Source organism: Juglans microcarpa x Juglans regia, chromosome 6S (genome assembly GCF_004785595.1).
Source record: "Juglans microcarpa x Juglans regia isolate MS1-56 chromosome 6S, Jm3101_v1.0, whole genome shotgun sequence".
NCBI lineage: Eukaryota > Viridiplantae > Streptophyta > Magnoliopsida > Fagales > Juglandaceae > Juglans > Juglans microcarpa x Juglans regia.
In genome coordinates this window covers 19,759,548-19,779,389 of record NC_054605.1, presented here as the reverse complement: position 1 = coordinate 19,779,389, position 19,842 = coordinate 19,759,548, and the positions used below count along the sequence as shown (strand labels likewise).

Here is a 19,842-nt window from a genome sequence, read left to right as displayed (position 1 = left end):
TGAAGGATCTTGCATTAAGTGGAGTCCTACCGGCTGAATTCGGAAATCTTACTAATCTGATACAACTGTAAGAGAAACATGAAAACTTTAATTTTCTGCATTAGAGAGCTAGCGGAAAATTGTTTCGCTTAAAAATAAATTTTATAAATTGATTTCACTTGATATAATAGATTTAATTCTAAAACTCTTTTAATGTACAGTACTATAGATTTGATATGGGAGTCATGTCATTTATACTTTGATTTTTTTAAAAGGAAAAAACCTAACACTTCTTGTTCAACTAAGCTCTCATTGCATCACGAGTAATTTGCTATTTTTCCATTTGAGAGTCTTCGATCATGGAGACTTATGATGGGTTCTCGGTGCATTCGAGGATAGGCCAGGCCATTGCATTCCAGAGACTATGGAATTTGACATGGGATCTGAATTGGTTTTTCTTAGAACTTTTAAAAGACAAATAGCATTATTTATTGTAAAAGCTAGAGATAGATGGTTATAAATACGGTAAATATTGGTGATGCGACCAGGCAAGCTACCGATGAGGGCCATGACAATAGAAAAATTGCATTTCCACGGGAAATTCGAAAACCATATTAGTAAACAGGTCCATTAAAATTGCATTATCAGTGAAGACCACTTTTTAATTCTAGAATATATGAAGTCCGTTAATATTTCGTTAGATTTTGACAAAATTTCATGGAATATTGGGATCCTTTTTTTTTTCCAATGATTCGAAGTTGAGGAAGAGTACTAAGTAGTGAAGTTTCTTCCATTAAACAGTGATCTCACTCTTAATTATATCAATGGATCAATTCCTCCGAGTTTTGCTCAGCTCCCTCTTGTCAATCTGTGAGTAATTATTTGCATTTTGTATCTACGAAAACATATATTTTATTTTCCATGCAGGCGTTGGCCAAGGGTCAATGGGTTGGTCAGTTTGTAAAGGTAATTGGTGCTCTGCAGGTCTCTTCTGGGAAACCGGCTAAGTGCTACAATTCCAAAGGAAATTGGTGACATTACTTCACTTGAGCAGCTGTAAGTACTACTGAATTAAATTTTTGTGTCGAACTGAAAGAAGATTAATGACTTGGATTACAGTTGAAGTTGCATTTTTTTTTTTTTACAGGGTCTTGGAAGATAATCAGCTCAGTGGACCTCTTCCGGAAAGCCTCGGAAAATTGAGCAACTTGAAAAGACTGTAAGAATGTAGTCTTCATCCTCCCTTAATTCCCTTGTATTTTATTGTATGCAATGTTGTTTAATCTTTGCAGTCATTCTAGTTATGTACTTCTTGCACTTATTTCTATTTTTTTTATACCCTTTGGAAACAATCATTCAAATATAATGCTTTAAGTCCTCTATCAAGTATCAAGTGTGTACTAGTTGGAACTCTTTTGGGTATCCATGCTAAATATTGGCACCACACTTCGTATTGCTCCAACACTTTTTGCCATATTGCTTCAAGTTAATGAGTGACTGAATATTTCAGTATCTTGCAGCATTTTTTCTGCAAACAATTTTAACAGCACAATACCAGAAACATTTGGCAACTTAAAGAACTTGGTGGATTTGTAAGTGATGCTATTTGACATTATTATATGGAGATATAGCTTTTAGAATTAAGAGATTCTTAAAACTTAAGCTACTCTCTGCAGTAGGATAGATGGGAGCAGAATATCAGGGAAAATGCCTGATTTTATAGGGAATTGGACGGAACTTAATAGACTCTGAGTATTGTACTTCATTCCTTTTATCTGTCAGCTTTTCCCTCTTTGATATATGAATTTGAATTTTTTCTTTTATCTTTTTTTATTATCTAAGAACTCTGTTTGCAGTGATATGCAAGGCACGTCCATGGAGGGTCCCATCCCTTCTAACATATCCCGTTTGACAAACTTAATTGAACTGTGAGTACATGTTCCTTTACTGGAAACTGATTAGAATTGGGAAATGTAGAAGATGGTACAATTATTTTTACTGATCTGTAATGTTTTTCAGGAGGATATCTGATTTGCAAGGATCAAGTATTGGATTCCCTGATTTGCAAAATTTGAAATATTTGTAAGTTCTATAGATTTACTTTGTTTTCTGCAACGATTAATCCTATTGTGACCAACTTTGTGGTTTATTTTTTATCCTCTTACTCTTGTGCTGTGCCCTCAGGTGGCTTAGAAATTGCTTAGTCACTGGTCCAATCCCAGATATATTGGAGAGTTGAAAACTTTGAAAGAATTGTAAGTTGCTTAAAATGACCCCACTTCTCAAGATGTTTTTACTTATGAAGTTTTTTTTCTATGTCCAGGCTGAAATATTGTTTAATTTCCTGCAGTATGCTATTTATGCACTTGCTTTTGAACAGAGACTATCGCATATAAGTCACACAACGCATGTCCATTTTTTTTTCCTTTCAGGTTTTTCTGTCCAAAATTGTAATATCAACTAGAATGTATTCTCATATAAATTTTTCTTTTCTTGTAGAGACCTGAGCTTCAATCGTTTAAGTGGTCCAATTCCATAGCAACTTGGGAACTTGGATCTAGATTACATGTAAGCTGATAAAGCAAATAAAGTAAATTTTTGGTCAATCTTTCAAATGTTGTCTTTATAATGTTTCTAATATTGTCTCCATGTTTATACTTCTTTGAGACTGCTCTCTTTGCAAGAAACGAGATGACATACGTTTTATGGATGTAGGTTTCTAACCAACAACTCAGAGAATGGGGAAGTCCCTATTGAGATATTGAACAGCCCAAATAAGTTGTAAGTCTCCTTTAAGCTGAGAATTTTCATTTTATTTGGCTGTAAATCTGTCTATACACAATGATGATATATTTCTTTGTATTGTAGGGATATATCTTACAACAATTTTTCAGGGTCACCTGATGTTAGTTGCGGAGTACAGTCACCCGTGTAAGTTTCTTTAATTCACTAATCATAGATTGTCCTGTCAAAGACAGAAGAAAATACATCTAATATTAGTTTCTCTTATTTCCATGCTAATCTATACATACACATGATTGACATATTCATTCATCTTGCATTGTTCTAACATAGTTTAATAATCATACAAGAACTTGATTTCCAGTCATTCATCTCGTGACTTAATTTGAATTCTCAACTTCTAGGAGTCGTTGGGGTTTGCAAAAGGACCACCCCTGTTCTGGAAAAAGCAAGTTGTAAGCATTGATGCATATATGATTGTGCTTTCATGAACTGCAGTAGCTTATGAGTAAATATTGTATGACGCGATTACTTCTATATCCGCAGATCATTCCTTGTTTATTAATTGTGGAGGGCAAGAGATGAGCTTTGAGGGGAATGGATTTGTAGATGACTTAACCAAAGAGGGAGGGTCGCACTTTAGTTCTGTTTCTGAAAAATTGGCTTATAGTAGTACAGGGGTTTAGAAGGTCTGAGGCTTCCTAACTTGCAACGAATACATTTTCCTTGAATGTGAGTGGGCCAGACTTCTAGCAAACAGCCCGAGTTTCCCCTCTATCACTTAAGTACTATGGTCTTTGCTTGCGGAAGGGAAGCTACAAAGTAAAGCTCTACTTTGGATGCTGTATCGAAGGAAACCAGTTGTTACTTATATATGAATACATGGAAAACAATAGTCTTACCCGTGCTCTTTTTGGTAAATCCTTTACTAGCATCCACCCTTTTTTATTTTTTAAAGAGTGAGACCAGTAAGACTTAACCGAAAGCTCTCCTTTTTATTTTGGTTCCCATTTTAGGTCCTGAGGAGCAGAAGCTACACTTGAATTTGGCCTACAAGGAATAAGATATGTCTGGGAATAGCCAGGGAATTAGCTTATCTCCATGAGGAATCGACGTTGAAAATTGTCCACAGTATATAAAAGCAACAAATGTTCTCCATGATAAGGATGTAAATGCCAAGATATTTGACTTTAAAATCCGGTACCTGGGTCTGTCTTAGAAACACTCATCCATGATAAAAACGACCACCCCCCTCTTCCGTGGGGTCGTTTTATGCTAGGGTTAAAATCCATCCCACCCCCTCAAACCGTCGTCTCTCATCTCTCTCTCTCTCTCTCTCTCTCTCTCTAAGGTCGAAACCTAGCTTCCTCTACCGAGTGCCAAAACCATAGTTGTCGGCCCATTTTGGTTCATGTGTATTTTGGTAATCTAGTCGAAGACAAAAGATATCCATTTTCTCTTCAATAATCTCTTTTCCGTTTCTAATGACATTGTTGTTGGGACATTATGCATGAATGGAGTGTGATTGCAGTGCCACATCACCAATATCATAGATATAACTTTGACTCGGCTAATTTTGATTTGAACTTCTGAAATTGATCAAACAGTACATCAATTTGTAAAACTTATAATAATATATTTAGGGGTAATGATCATTAATTGGAACTACTGGGATTTATTTTTCTAAATATTTCTATGTACATATATATATATATATATATATATATATATATATATATATATGGTGCGCATTAGGGGTAAACAGTAGTAATGATCAGTACTTGCAGGTCCATGTAATTAGGATTTGATTGCATGTGAAGGCTGGCTGCCACACTACATTCCACGAGTAGAGTTTTTCTTAATTATATAATTTTTTTATAGTTTCAGGAGTGATTTAGAAATGAAATGATACATATATAGTTTAAGGAGAATTTATGTATTTTTCAAATTCATAAATATTGTTTTACCTTATAATCTGGAAAAATCAAAAGGGGAAATTGCCAAGTTACGGCTATAAATCTTTTGATTTTATGGACCAAAAGGATATACAAAATCTAATCAGAAAGCGATATATATCAATAAACATGAAAATCAGGAAATGTAAATTGTAAAACATAAAGATTATGTCCCAATTCAAATATAATCCCAAATCAATATCACATATAAAAGTTTATGGTTTTTCAGATGCCTATGCTAGCAACTCACATTTATTATGCCACAGAAACTTCTAGCTAGCTGGCTACAATCGTTCCTTTTTTTCCACAAAGTATAGGAATCCAAGAAAACTTCTAGAATAATGTGACTTTTCATTCAAGTACAGTACTAGATAATCTTTCGTACTTTATGGGATTTTTTTATTTAAGTACTTAATTTACCTATATATGCAACAAGTACTTAAAATATGTCGCAACAATCAGTGCGATTAAAGAGTACTGACACTCTAAGAATGAAGAGTCGTATTGCTCATTTATCTAAACTCTTCTCTCCAAATAACTAGAATCCATATTGATTGGATATAGATCAACGGCAGATGTAGATGAAGTACCGGTGAATTGGTCATCCGTTAATACGGTACTTTGGGTCTGGCTATTTCCGGGCCTACTCGATTCTTTCTTGTCTTGAAAATGATCCCACAGTGCCTTCACTTTCATTTCATCATCTACAGTACTTAAATTTGGACCCAACTCAGGAATAACAGCACTGCCCTCAAGCATGCTCACCACTGAGGACATGGTAGGCCTAACTGATGCAGAAACATTAGCGCATAGGAGAGCCACATTAATCATGCGCATAACCTCTTCCTTGTTGTAGTTTGAGCCTAATCTTGGATCGGCCAAGTCCAACAAATTTCCCTTTTCTTTCAAAACAAGTGCCTGCATAAACAGATCAAACAATAAGCTGCCAATTATAGAGGAAAAATGGCTCCTAATTTTGACTTGAGAAATCAGTAACAAGTCAAAATAAGCCATTTTGTAGACTCTTAGAAAAAAAAGTGGAAACAGATAATAGAAGTCGGAGTTGATTCTTCATTCTTGCTCTGCAAGTGTGGCAATTGGATATTTTATATTTTTCGTGAAATATTTTCCTAGCTAGTCCACATTTTTAATATTAGCAAACACAAGAAAATAAAATTAAACAAGCGAGTCAAGAAATGCAAGACAGAAAAAAGTGATTCAAATCACCCAATCAAGAAGAAGTAGAGATTCCCCTTAGGCCGGTGACTCGTGTTGGTCTTCCCACTGACAATTTCCAAGGCAACAATTCCAAAACTGTAAACATCTGCTTTGTCAGTTAAATAACCATGCAACGCATACTCAGGTGCCATATAACCACTGCAAAATCACATATCATCAACATGTGGCATTCTCAGTATCACGAATTTGTAACATTGCTATATAATCAAAGGCAATCATCTCTAATTGTTTTTTTTTTTTTTTTCCTTTAAAACAAAGATCTTAGGTTCATTATAAAATACAACTCACTAAGTTCCAGCAATTCGGGTGCTGATGTGGGTATTATCCTCTTCATCAAGCTTGGCCATACCAAAGTCGGATATCTTAGGGTTGAGATTTTTATCAAGCAAGACATTAGTAGACTTGATGTCTCTATGGACAATCTTCAACCTTGATTCCTCATGGAGATATGCCAAACCTCTTGCTATACCAACACAAATCCTATGTCTTGTTGGCCAATCCAATTGCAACTGATATTCTTCTGGCCCTTCAATCAATCAAGTCAAAAGAAAGCATTTAATTAGGATTATTACCATTATGCATACATGATACATGCATGTACGTTATCATTGATTGCATGTTATAAATACGCATACAAGTAAACAAAGCAATTACGTGCATGAAGATAAAATTTTACCAAACAAAGCACGAGCAAGGCTATTATTTTCCATGTACTCGTATACCAGCAACAATTGATTTCCTTCAACACAGCATCCATAGAGCTTTACAAGATGAGGGTGTTGCAAAGCAGAAATCATGCCGATCTCATTCAAAAACTCACGATTTCCTTGCTTTGATTTGGAAGAAAGCTGTTTGACTGCCATCATGGTGCCATCAGACAGAAGGCCCTACGTGCATACAGAAAACATAAACTTCTTTTCATGCTTAAACAATGACACTTCAAAAAGAAAGAGCTATGGTTAAGAAGATAGAGTTCAACTCGCATCAATCAAAAGAAATTATTTTCTTTGCCATACCTTATAAACAGAACCAAAACCACCTTCCCCAATTTTATTCGCCTCATCAAAGTTGTTTGTGGCTGTTTTGATTTGCCTTAAGGTGAATGTTCCAGTTTTCAGGTCTAGGTCTCTTAAATCTGTGAAAGGTGCATGCCAAGTTAGATAGGCAACTATGTTTGGGAAATTTGAAGAATTCTTAACATTCCTCATAATACAGACGAAAATATTTTAATGAAACTTCTATTGATTGTAGGGAAGGAAAAGTACTGATTGATAATAACAATATTAATTTCCTTGAAACTACCATGATCAGTAGCACTTGATCTCTGTCCTAGACAGCCTTTCCACCAGAGGATAGCCACAACAAATAATATTATGACAAAAGCTCCGGCAACGATAATTCCAACCACTGCTCCTACAGATATACCGCCTGAAGGGTCTGCATTGAAAATATATATATTTAGGAGTAGTGTTTAAAATGAACGTCAAGGCAATATTTGATAGGAGAAATCATCAACCATCCCACTAAGAAATATGTGTCGACCGACAGTTTCAAAAGTTAAAAATCAATACAATAATTTTCATCACTACTTAATTTGGAATTTTAATAGTTTGCAGGAATTTTTTTTCAAAAAGAGGAAAACATTGAAATGAACACCATAAAAAAAACGAATTGATGGAATTTAATGAGCTTGGCATGCACCCATGATCAATGTTTTCCGTAAAGAAATTAGATGCTTTATAAAGCATCATCATGCTGCCTTAAATTATCCAGTACAGAAACAAAAGTAAAATCAAAAGCTTAGATATGTGAGCAAACGAGGCCATTAGAAGGGAATGCAAGATCAGCTCAATATTCAACAGCAAGAAAACCTACTGGTATCCACAGAAATGGCAGAAATAAGAGGACCATAATCTCCTGGGGACGGGATATCAGTTGTCCCCTTCCCAGCCCAGTAGAAACGAATCTCCAGGGTACTATTAGTCACGACAGCATTAAAACTTTGTATATTTGGCTTACGAACCCCACCTGCCGCTTTTACAATATCGAAATCCTTCAGCACTCGCTCTCCCTACAGTATATATAATGTTCGAATCCATTTATTACATATTCATGCATTAACAACTGTTTCATGCTAACAATAATATATGTTAACACAGGAAATTGGTTAAGGAAGAAGATGCATGGAAGTATCATATGGTAATAATAATTAACCTGAATGTAAACATCAAATATACGTCTTCCTAAGCTGCTGTACGTTTCATCATCAGTGAACACTATCTCCGCAAAATGGAGCCTTACTCTGTAATTCCCACTTACCAAACAAAAGGCATAATAAGTAAGAGAGAGAGGAGAAGAGCGCGCTGTCATGTACAGTCTTGGATCGGTCGTGTCCGTAGAGATCAGTTCGGTCAAATTTTGCAAAATGTAATCTTGTTTTTGGCTCATGAATTGACCAGTGCTGCTAAACGACCAGTCTTGTCCTTGTGTGCCGGCGAAATTTGAAGGTCCCCCTTTATCTGTATCAGCATCATATACAGTACCTTCATTAACAGTTACTTTTCCACCGCCGCAATTTATATGAAGCCCCGTGGACCCACCTGAGACAAAAAGCAACATTTTAGACACACCTGTTCATCGGGTAGACAAAACATTCCCAATTTCATTAAAAAAAGGGGGGGTAAGAGAAAAAAACCTCTACAATTTCAGACGAAATTTCAACATATGATCTTTCGCCTCTTTTTTCCGTCATTTTTTTTTAAATCTATATATTTACTAACTGTAAGAAGTTTTGCTAAGAACAATATTGTATTGTTGATCAGAAATTATACGAATTTTGGCTATAAATATAAGGTCCTAATCCCTTCATCCACCAAGACAAGGAAAAGCAAATTAGGATGGTACACTACTGACCCAATTGTAACAGGCCACGAGAATTTAACAATCTTGAGGAAGTATATGACATTTCAACTTACTTTGTGGACAATCTGGTAAGCTAGTCGCCGAACACGAAAGAATGCTACCGGTACGTACGTAGCACAATGAAGGTCCAGATCATCAACAAGTTAGCATCAATATTATAACATCGATGAAATTGGATTTGTGACATATATAATTTATCACAAGAAATTTTACCACAGAAAAATTTACGAAACATGTTTTCGATATGTGAAGTTGATATATACTTACGTTTCACTGCCCATCGAAGAGCTCTTGAACAAGTTGATACTGAGGAAATTAAATAACACCAAGATAAAATTTCAGTGAGTATATATATGTGACCATGCATGCATGTAGACGCATTATTAGATGAAAGTCGATCTTACTGCCTATCTTTATTTTGACTGCAACTTGATGATGATAAGTTCGATTTGTCAATTGTAAAATTGTTAAATGAAAGATCGCTGCACACAAAAGAAGCAACATGTTTCATCATCTTCCGTACTGATGTAGCATGATCAGATCATCAAATTCTTGGAAAGATGATATCATATTCAATGTATTATATATATATTGTCCAAAAGATTAGCAAATACTGCCTAAAATGATAATTATGTCTGCTTCTAATCACATAAACAAATACCAAAACAACCTTCGATTCGAAACCAGTGAGATATTAATACAGCAATACAAATATATGAGTCTCGAATTTAAAATGAGATATTAGAATTGATAAAATTGTACAGAACTTGGTTTCAGTGAGAACACTTTTTCTTTCATCCATTTTTTTAAGTTGGGATGTGATACTGATCAGTAGTGTATTTATGATGTAGAATTTTCAAATGGTAGATCTAAGAACTCTTCTTTCATGAGCTTAGAAAATCAAGTTTTAAAATATAGTCTTAAATGATAACTTCTTAATTTTATAGTCTTAAATGCTAGCCTAACACGTAATTAAGCAATATTCCAAGAAATTAAGCTCACATATAGATATGGATCAATTTGGCAGAGAATTAGCTTACATCGCTTTCCAAGAAATGCTAGCCTAACATGTACGCAATATTCCAAGAAATTAAGCTCAAATATATATAGATATGGAATTTGGAAGAGAATTAGCTTACATATTTTTTCTTGATTCCAGTATCCAAGCAGGTATTCGTCCAGTTAACAAGTTGTGGGTTAAGTATCTGTACAGAATCAGTATTAACCAGTCAGCATCGATCATTACGTATGTAGTTTTGTGCATTATTACAGCGTTCATTGGGTAAACTTGTCCCTGTTGAAGAAAATCTCTGAACAGATCATCATTGAAATGGCTAAATCAGTACTTATATATAATGTGATGAGCTAAGTCAATGCTGTACCTCACGATGTAAATCTATTATCGTGCACGTTAAAAACGCTAAAAATATCATTAATATGTAGTACAGGGCACGCATTTTGATGATAACATATTATAAAGAGTGATCAATACGTTGATCAATTACATAAAATGGCATCAGAAAGTAGAGTGGATTTAGACCATGTTTCCAAGCCACAAAATTTTCTATAACATTTTTATAAACATTATTCAAACATAAAAAATAAAAAATAAATAAAAAATCCATTTTAAATTTTAAGATTTTTATCTAATCATTACCTAATTCATTACTCAAATACAAAAATCAATACAAATTTTAAAATAAACTAATATTAAAAAAGTATATTTTTTTAAATAAAATATATTTTTAACTTTATTTATCCACTTCCACAAACGTCTATACAATATTTATTTTTAAAAAAATAATTTAAATTTTTCTCTTTCATTTCTCAAAACCTATTCTCAAACAAATTCTCACAATTCTCAAATATTTCTAAATTAACTTTCTTATTGTTCAATTGGAAAACTTTCTAAACCTTTTACATCCCCATGTCACTACTTAGGCGATGTCAGGCGCTTTTGAATGAAATCCATTCTACGTACAATATTGCTTACATGTGGTCTACAGTATTTAGATGTAAAAAGCTCTCTGGAATTACTCCACTTAGACTGTTGAAGCTGAGATCTCTGCATGAGGAGAATTTATAACTAAGTGAATTAGAAAATAAATATATAGAATTAACCCTAAAAGATTTTGCAAACAACTCCGGTCCTTTCCAGCGGCCGTACAATTAAATTATCTTTCAATCAAGGTATTAATTTGATCACGAAGCTGGTTTCTAATTAAATATATATCAAGAAGTACTATACTAACAAGGTTTTAAATTCCGTTTTCCCGTCGGCAGGTAATAATATTTGATCGGGTAGCGGTCCAGTAAGATTGCAATTCCTCAATATCCTTGCAAAAAAGTAAATAATTATGTATGTAAAACTTGAGTAGCCATATATAAGAATTGTTAGAGCACTAGCTAGCATTGGTTTCTCTATATACATATGTAAAATCACATCTTTTGAAAATTGATTTTGCATATCAAAAAAAATTTTCGCATTTGATTATGCATTTTTGAGCCAAATATAATTATTATTATTTTTTCCTATAACCTTTTTTATATTTTGCAATTAAAAGATTTGCAAAGTGAACAATGCATCTTTAAATTTGTAAAAATATTATTTATAGCTATGCAAATTTTTTAATATGCTTAATTCAATAAAGCCCAATTTAAACTCATATTATACAAATATGTAGATAGATATGCAGATGCATAATTCAATATTAATGCTCTAATTACTTTAAAAAATTAATATGTTATCAGTCAAAACATATAATATATGTGTATATATATATATATTTAACTCACAGTATTTCCCATTGTGATACGTTAATGATTGGTATTGGAAAAGTTACGTCAGATCCATTCAAGTCACTGATTCTCCTGCATGTCAAAATTCAACAAAGAACAGTATATATAACTTCGTTCAAATCATATATCACTGCAAGAAAAATTTACAGGTTTGCGATGAAAAATGATAATTTGTTATTAAAATGAGTTAATTTTCTTTGTAAATAATTATTTTCATCGTAAATAATTTTTTTTTAAGTGCATGTACGGAGATGATTATATATATTATATAGAGCTGTGCGATTAATAGGGATTCATATATACTTACAAGTCAGTTAACTTTCCCAAAAGATCAAGGGAGGAATCGGCCCCTTCAAACCACTTGCCTGAATAAATCTGTTGTTGCCATATTTGGATTTTATGAGTCATGATAATACACGATTTTCGTAATATAATAACAACAAAATCTTTTCAAAAAAGGAATATATAAGGTCTCACAGTTTAGTGAGGTTTTTCCAGTTTTGAATATAACTGGGAATCTGTCCAGAAAATTGATTGTCGCTGATCCGACTGCATTATCGTTTGATCATTGGAAAAAAAGGCAAAAATTAGTAACTTGAAATTTCAGCACGTGGAAATTAAAAAAAAAAAATATATATATATATATATATATATATCTATAAAGAAATAATTAGAAGCTTACAAATCTGTCAATGAGGTCAAGCTTGCAAATGAAGGAGGTAGCTCCCCAGTAAAATTATTCGAGCTGAGTGAACTACGATCCAAAACAACAGATAAATATAAATATGCAAGTAAAAGTAATAATCCATCCAATGGCCGCTTAATTATCAGCATCAGGATTCCACATTTGTTTCTACAGAAAATCTAATCCAAGTAATTCAATCTTGCCGAAAATAAGAGATCAGATGGAACTCGCAATTGAGAATATAAAACTCATCTTACAGTGTTTCTATGGAGGACATACTCCCAAGCTCTGGAGGAAGATTTCCATAAAGCTGATTGAACGAAACCGTCCTACGAAGAAGAAAACCGAATTCCTCGATAACAATATTAATCCTGTGATAAAAAAACTCTTCAAATATAGAAATGAGGTACGTGGGTGTAATCGAAACTCACAAGCTTTTGAGAGTTGTGATGTTTGCAAGAGCTCTGGGGATAGAACCCGTTACCCGGTTTCCATAAAGGGAACTGCGATAAGACCCCATATCTTAAATATATAAAGTACAGCTACGCGCACACATAAGAACAACGTTAACCTAAATAGACACATGAACATCAAAGGGAGTGAGAGTACAGGTTGACCAGCTGCTGCATGGAGCCCCATGCCGAAGGGATTGAACCGTTAAGGTAGTTGCCAGCGAGGTCACTGCAGATACGAGAGATCGGGGAGACGAAGAAATGAGTTCTATAGGTAAAAGTTAGTTGATGAAAGAAAACAATACACGTACAATAAACTTACAAGTCTTGTAGGCAAGGTAACTTCACCAAATCTGGAGGAAGAATGCCTGATAGCTTCTGTCTTTTGAGAAATCTGAAATTCCAGTAGAGAACGGTACTTTTTTTTAAAGGAGAATGATAAGGACAAAAATGTTTTTATAAAACATAATTGTAACTGTATAAGGAGCATATATCATTATTTATAAAAATGCGCACCATCATTAATTTAGAACAAAATTGTTAAATAATTATGTTTCTATCACGAGAAAATGATATTAAAAACAGAACCATTTTTTACAAGTACTCATGTTTCACAACTTTATCTTAAATAGAGGGCATTTTAATATTAAAACAAACTTAATTAAGTATCAATATTGTTTTATAAAAATGTCATCAATTTAAAACAAAGTTGTAAAATATTTTTCTATCGCTACACTTTTTTTAAGAGTACTATAGCCATATTAAAAGAGTACGTAATACTATTTTTCATCTTTAATTTTATTAAATACAAGTATAGTACTTTACGTGGCATGCATGCAGCATGGAATGATTTCACCACTTGAATAAATAATTATTTTAAATATATCATATCAAAAGCTCAAAATCTATAATGAACATGAACATGATACATATCCGGATAAAGAAACTATTTTATAATATATAGTTTAACCAATTTTTTAATTTATCTAAAAAAGAAAAACCTTTATCATCAATTTAAAACAAATTTGTTAAATAATTATGTTTTTATCACGAGAAAATGATAAAAACAGAACCATTTTTTACAAGAAATGTTTCATAAATTTATCTTAAATAGAGGACATTTTAATAAAATAAACCTAAGTATCATTATTTAATAAAAATGACATCAATTTAAAACAAAGTTGTAAAATATTTTTCTATCACTACTCTTTTTTAAGACAATAGCCATATTAAAATAGTAATACTATTCTTCATCTTTAATTTTATTAAATGCAATTATACTTTCTGTGACATGCGTGGAATGATTTCACTATTTGCATAGATAATTATTTAAAATATATTATATCAAAAAGTATAATTGATTATGACAAAATCTATAATGAACAACGTCACACATCTCTATATAAACAAACTATTTTATAATATATTGTTTAACCAATTTTTAAATTTATCCAAAAAAGAAAAACCTTTTCTTCAATTTAAAGTATGGGCTTGATTTTGAGCCCATATAAACCAATTGGAGTTGTGATACAATTAATGCTTTAAATTTTAAAACTTCCCTGATATAATGTTGCGGGGTTTGCGGTAATGTAAAATCCAATTAGATAGCATATATAATAAGCCAATGAAGTAAGATCAAAAGAAGATGAAAATTTGATGACCTGATAGCATATGATGCGGTTGTTTAAACAAAAAATCTGGATTCAAAACTCTCCACCCCTTATATAAAAAACTAAATTAAAGAAGATGAAAATTTGATTGCCTAATAGCATATGACGCGATTCTCCAAATGAAAATCTGGTTTGAAACTCCTACCCCCTTGTAAAAAAAAAAAAAAACAAAAGAAGATGAAAACCAAGAAAGATATATTTCTTATGCAAAAAGAAGCTTATTAAGTGAAAAGGCATCATAGCAATGAAGTTAACCATTAAAAATAAAGTTCTTAATTATTTTTATAAGCTGGTGTAATAACACACCTATTAAAATGTTTACATGGCTTGATTTAATTTTAAAGAAAAATTTTAAAATTCAAATTTTACGAATCAAATTTTACTAACATAAATGGTGTGGATATGAGAATAAAATGACTCAAAAAATAATATTTTTCAATTACTATTTTGTAAGAAAATTAAAGGGTTAATGCTTATTGAACCGTCGAAGGACCGATGGTTTTGACCTATTCTTTTTTTTTTTAATTTTTTTTGTAATGTTTAAGAAAGTGAATATTATTGAATTTATCTATTTTTTAAAAAAACTAAATAAAAATATTAGAAAATTATTTGAAAGAAAAGGAAAAAAAAATGAAATTGCAATTTATCGAATGAGCATCGGTTTGGACATCGGTCCATTAGCATCATCTAAAATTAAATGCGTAGTCATGTTTATCTTTTAAAAAAAGAAAATGATAAAGTTACTTATAAATAACAATTTATATACAACTATATAATAAAATAATATTATTTAAATATAATTTGGATTATGATTTTTGATTTGAAGTATTTAAATATAATAACAAATATTATTACATTTAAAATTGTTGTGAATAGATTGTTACCCCATTACTACCTTTAAAAAATTGTAAGTCGACAACAAAATACAAAAGACTTGGAAAAGAGGAGATTGACTTGGAAAAACCGGAAAAGAAGCGGTAGTCATCAGTACCCAAATCAGACTCTGAGATCTGAGAGGTGTACGTGTGTGAACGGGAGAATGAACAAGTAGTCAATTCTTGTACAGCTCATATAAACAAAATTAATGAAAAAATCAAAAGATATCGATAAAAAAAAGTAGTGGTATGCATTAGTATTGAACTAACTAAATGTTAATATAATTTTAAATTTTAGTTAAATGTGAGAAAAAGTTTTTACATTAAACTAGCCAATAATCTAATGCTTAAAACTTGATAAATAGTAAATTTTAAGTTCTCTCTAAATATGACTAGTTATTATTCACAATGAAAAGTAATATTTAATTGTTTTATCACTTCTCTTTTTAAATAGTAAAACATGCATGGTATATATATTATTTCTACTGATTGATAGAGTAAACACATTATTTTTATAAAATATGAAGATCTAAGAAATATATAGATTATATTTACAAATAAAAAATAAAAAAATAAAAAATATTATATTATTATTTTAACTTTATAATAGCTAGTCTAATGTGGACTTACTTAGTCAAAAATTAATATTATAACTAAAAGTTAAAATTCTAATTAAATTTTAGACTTGGTAATGACTAGATCATCACCAATGCTCTATCACTCGGGACCATTTCTGTAATTCGGTGTCGGTGTCAGCTCACTGCATGTTTGGGCAAGCTATCGTATATTTCACAATTATATTTAATAAGAATATTTTTATGAGATATTTTACAAAATATTCTTTATTTTAAAATATAATTATACAAAATATTACAAAAAGTATTATGTGTTTGATCCTTTCTCTAATGTAAGCGTGCAGCTGTTTGAATACTTTAAATTATAAAATATTTTTAAATTGTAAAATAAATTAAACATATCACGCTAACTCGTGTTATAAGTTTATAAACTTATTTTTCATACATCTAACAACTGATCTCTAATTTGAGAGTTATGAAACAGCTCGTACGTCATTAAGGTGATCAGAGAAAGAGAGATGACAACGTACATGCCCACAACGCGATATGACTCGTTAATGCCATTCACGACGCAGTTGCTGCAGTTAACAGCAGCAGTATCCTCTTTTACGGCCGATGGTGGTACAGTACTATTACATGGGTTAGAGAAGCCCCAGTCCTTCTTCCCCAACGTATTGAATATGACAGCCAAAGCTTGCACTGTAAATTAAACTCCACAATTATATATTAAGCAAACCCAACTAATCAAATTCACTCCTGGATTAACGGACTATATATATATATATATATACATATGTTAATCGATAAAAATAAAAAAGGCTTTGATATATGTGTGTGTGTATACCTTCATCATCGGGCAGTTTAAGGGCTCCGGAAGCGAACGTTGCAAAGCAAACGGTCATGATGGTTGAAGCAAGAAGAAGTCGAAAAAGAAACATATTTATTTTCCAATGAAAATACCATGGACGACTTCACAACATACCCAATTAGCAAGTGAAAGTACGTAGTACTGAAGATCGGCAAATGAAAGGAAGGACCTCTGATTGGAGAAAGACAGGAAGAGAGAACGAATGAGCGAGAGCGATTGTGAAATAAAAAGGGGACGCAAGTGGTATACACGAGCAAATGAGCGAGAGAGAGAGAGAGATTATGAAATAAAAAAGGGACGCAAGTGGTATACACGAGCAAATGAGCGAGAGAGAGAGAGAGATTATGAAATAAAAAAGGGACGCAAGTGGTACACGAGCAAATGAGAGAGATTATGAAATAAAAAAGGGACGCAAGTGGTACACGAGCAAATGAGAGAGAGATTATGAAATAAAAAAGGGATGCAAGTGGTACCTTTGATATATTGTCTATTACCTACCGAGTTATGCTAGTCAGCATCTCACTTTTCATATTATATATATTTTATTTTTATTTTATTTTTATTAAATTAATTAAATTATTTTATTCATCATTCATATACTACATATTTATTATAAAAAAATTAAAAGATATATGTTATGTAGGATGTTAAGTAGAATTATTCTTGCTTAAAATTGAAAAATCGCGACTAATCATCAACATTGTTTATCGATCCATATAGTTGTAAAATAAAAAAGGTTAAACTGATCAAAAAATGTGAATTTCATTATTTATTATATATCTTAACACTTATCTTCACATATAGACCAGATTCTCATTCAGTAAGTGAGTCTGACAAGTTGAATATTTAATTAATGAATAATACTAAATAAAAGTTCCAAATAAATAACTCTCGATTAAGTTCTTTGTAAAAAAATATATCTTATTAAAAAATAATTAATTTTTTTTTTATATTTTTTTAAGATGGAATCTAACTTTTTTATAAAGATTTTTTCAGAACTTATTTATTTGAAATATGTATAAATCATTTTATAATAGTGAAATATAAAGCTGTCAAGATTCGATCACGACCTTGATATGATATTATACAAAATTTTCACTTACTTTAAAATTTTAATTAATAAAAAGAGATAAATTTTATTATTTATTTTATATTTTAAATATTACTATCTCAATAGCTATTTCTTTTAAAAAAAAATTACTGAACTCTGGCTGTATCCGTACCAGTTCTCAACTTTGTATATATACATAGCACCGGCCTGCGTGCCTGCATGAAGGACCACAGGTTCTCAACCCGATGTTGTCCACAGCCGTCAATAAAAATCTGCCCCAAGTGCATATAAAAGAACTCCCAAACATATTTTACCCTGGGTCCCTGAGAGAAAAAAAGATACGACATCGAGGGATCAGAAGCTGGTTCGAGGAAATTAAGCAGTCAATGACATTTAATTGTTATGGGCAAATGGAGTCCGCGTCCCATAATGTCAAATGAATGCTCCTAGCCACCATCCACAGGTCGAGACTAGGTTAGAAAAGTCTTCTGGGGGCCATATGCATGCATGATATACTGATGCCTCCCCTTTGATTTAATCATGTGGGCCATGCACATTCACGATCTTCAAGTTCTAGCTTGCCTGATTACTTTTTGTACGAAGCTGCATTAATGGTAGCCGACTACTAGTCTTGCAAGGGATCATAAGATTGGACAAGGGAGGTTTATCTTAATCACGAAATGTAGGAAATAATATTAGAAAGTAGGCTGTGTCGTTTGCTTTATTTGATTTATCTCTTTGTTCATAGTTTTGGTCCTGTTTAGTGAAGCATGTTTGGATGTTACCACCATTTTTTTTTTCTCAAACATAAATAAGGACGATTTATAATAAGGAAGCCTGCCTTCCATTTAAAAAAAAAAAAAAACTAGTCTTGCAAATATTCAATCAACCAAGGTACGTGTGTGAATGCGCGCATTCTTCAATTGCTGTGGGCGCTGCCGCAAATGGATAACGTAAGACTTTTCCCGTTTGAGTGCAGGTCTTTGCCTGTACGTACGTAATTCGTACTATAAAAAAAAACAAAAAAACAAAATTATTCGAAAATATGTTAATGTGTTCGCTATTGAAAATCAAGAAAATTTTAAAATTTAAAGTTTAAATTAAAAAAATACGATAATAAAATTATCACTTAATAAATGTATAAAATATGTATATAGACCACGACTCCATCCTAAGATATTCGATCCGGCGGTGGTCGTGGTTTTTTTTTTTTTTTTGATAGGTGGTGGTCGTGGTTCTAAACCATGAGACGACGATAGAATATATTTTAAAAAAAATCCAAGATCGATGGTCCATATGACTGATTGGAGGAGGGTTAAACTCGTACGTAACCCCTCCTCCCCCGGTAGTCAAATCTCAATCCATTCAATCTGCTTACGGCCGTACTTAAACGACTTTTCGCCTTCCAAAGTGCTTTTATATAAAAGTAAAAGCATTTTCTCATCTTTAGTACTTTACTTTTGTATTCCTCGAGATATATATATATATATATATATATATATTTATATAATATACATATGAAGAAAACAATATCTTAATTTTATTGATTCCTCTTGTTTATAGTGAAAAAATATCGTGATAACAGGCGGGATATTTGAAAGTTATAAAGATTCAATAAAACTATTTCAGACATCAAAACTATATAAATAAAAGGCCTATACAGTAAATTAATCAAATCAAACCAATAACTAATCTAACATGTCTATTTTAAAACAAAACATGCAAAAATAAAATACCAACAAACCAAAGATCAAGAAAAATTAAGTTCTAAGATTAAGAAGACCAATCTTGTCAAGGCGAACAATACCTTGTAACTGGTTAGGTAGAACTCATCCTTTCATATATTTGCATGTCAAGGCAGTTTCTTTTTGCTAAGCCAAAAAATCTGTAATTTGGTTTGCTTCCCAATAAATATATCTGATAGAGAAGTGGATCCCTTGGAACTTGATATATATATATGTATGAATGAGTTTTGCTATCACTTTTATATATTTTTTGTACATTCTTCTGATGTGATTAGTTAAAATAAT

At 32.0% G+C, this 19,842-nt stretch overlaps 1 protein-coding gene and 2 long non-coding RNA genes across 3 annotated transcripts; 2 read left to right on the top strand and 1 right to left on the bottom strand.

Annotated features, from left to right (window-relative positions):
• LOC121236768 lies at window positions 1-1,032 on the top strand. The gene is made up of 3 exons (XR_005934802.1): window positions 1-67; window positions 781-849; window positions 964-1,032. It is a non-coding gene; the product is annotated as an uncharacterized LOC121236768 (long non-coding RNA).
• A 360-nt stretch (window positions 1,033-1,392) lies between these two features.
• LOC121236769 lies at window positions 1,393-2,063 on the top strand. The gene is made up of 3 exons (XR_005934803.1): window positions 1,393-1,571; window positions 1,656-1,907; window positions 1,999-2,063. It is a non-coding gene; the product is annotated as an uncharacterized LOC121236769 (long non-coding RNA).
• Window positions 2,064-5,162: 3,099 nt separating this feature from the next.
• Window positions 5,163-17,024, bottom strand: LOC121236757 (probable leucine-rich repeat receptor-like serine/threonine-protein kinase At3g14840). The gene is given in 26 exon segments (XM_041133200.1): window positions 5,163-5,594; window positions 5,904-5,932; window positions 5,935-6,053; window positions 6,204-6,441; window positions 6,592-6,802; window positions 6,932-7,050; window positions 7,218-7,352; window positions 7,791-7,986; window positions 8,130-8,512; window positions 8,891-8,934; window positions 9,105-9,143; window positions 9,242-9,319; window positions 9,977-10,042; window positions 10,831-10,902; window positions 11,090-11,173; window positions 11,634-11,708; window positions 11,944-11,974; window positions 11,977-12,011; window positions 12,114-12,185; window positions 12,319-12,390; window positions 12,579-12,650; window positions 12,753-12,824; window positions 12,931-13,002; window positions 13,096-13,167; window positions 16,424-16,592; window positions 16,738-17,024. Coding segments are annotated over 26 exon segments (3,051 nt in total). The 5' UTR covers window positions 16,832-17,024; the 3' UTR covers window positions 5,163-5,192.
• Between the last annotated feature and the right edge of the window lie 2,818 nt (window positions 17,025-19,842).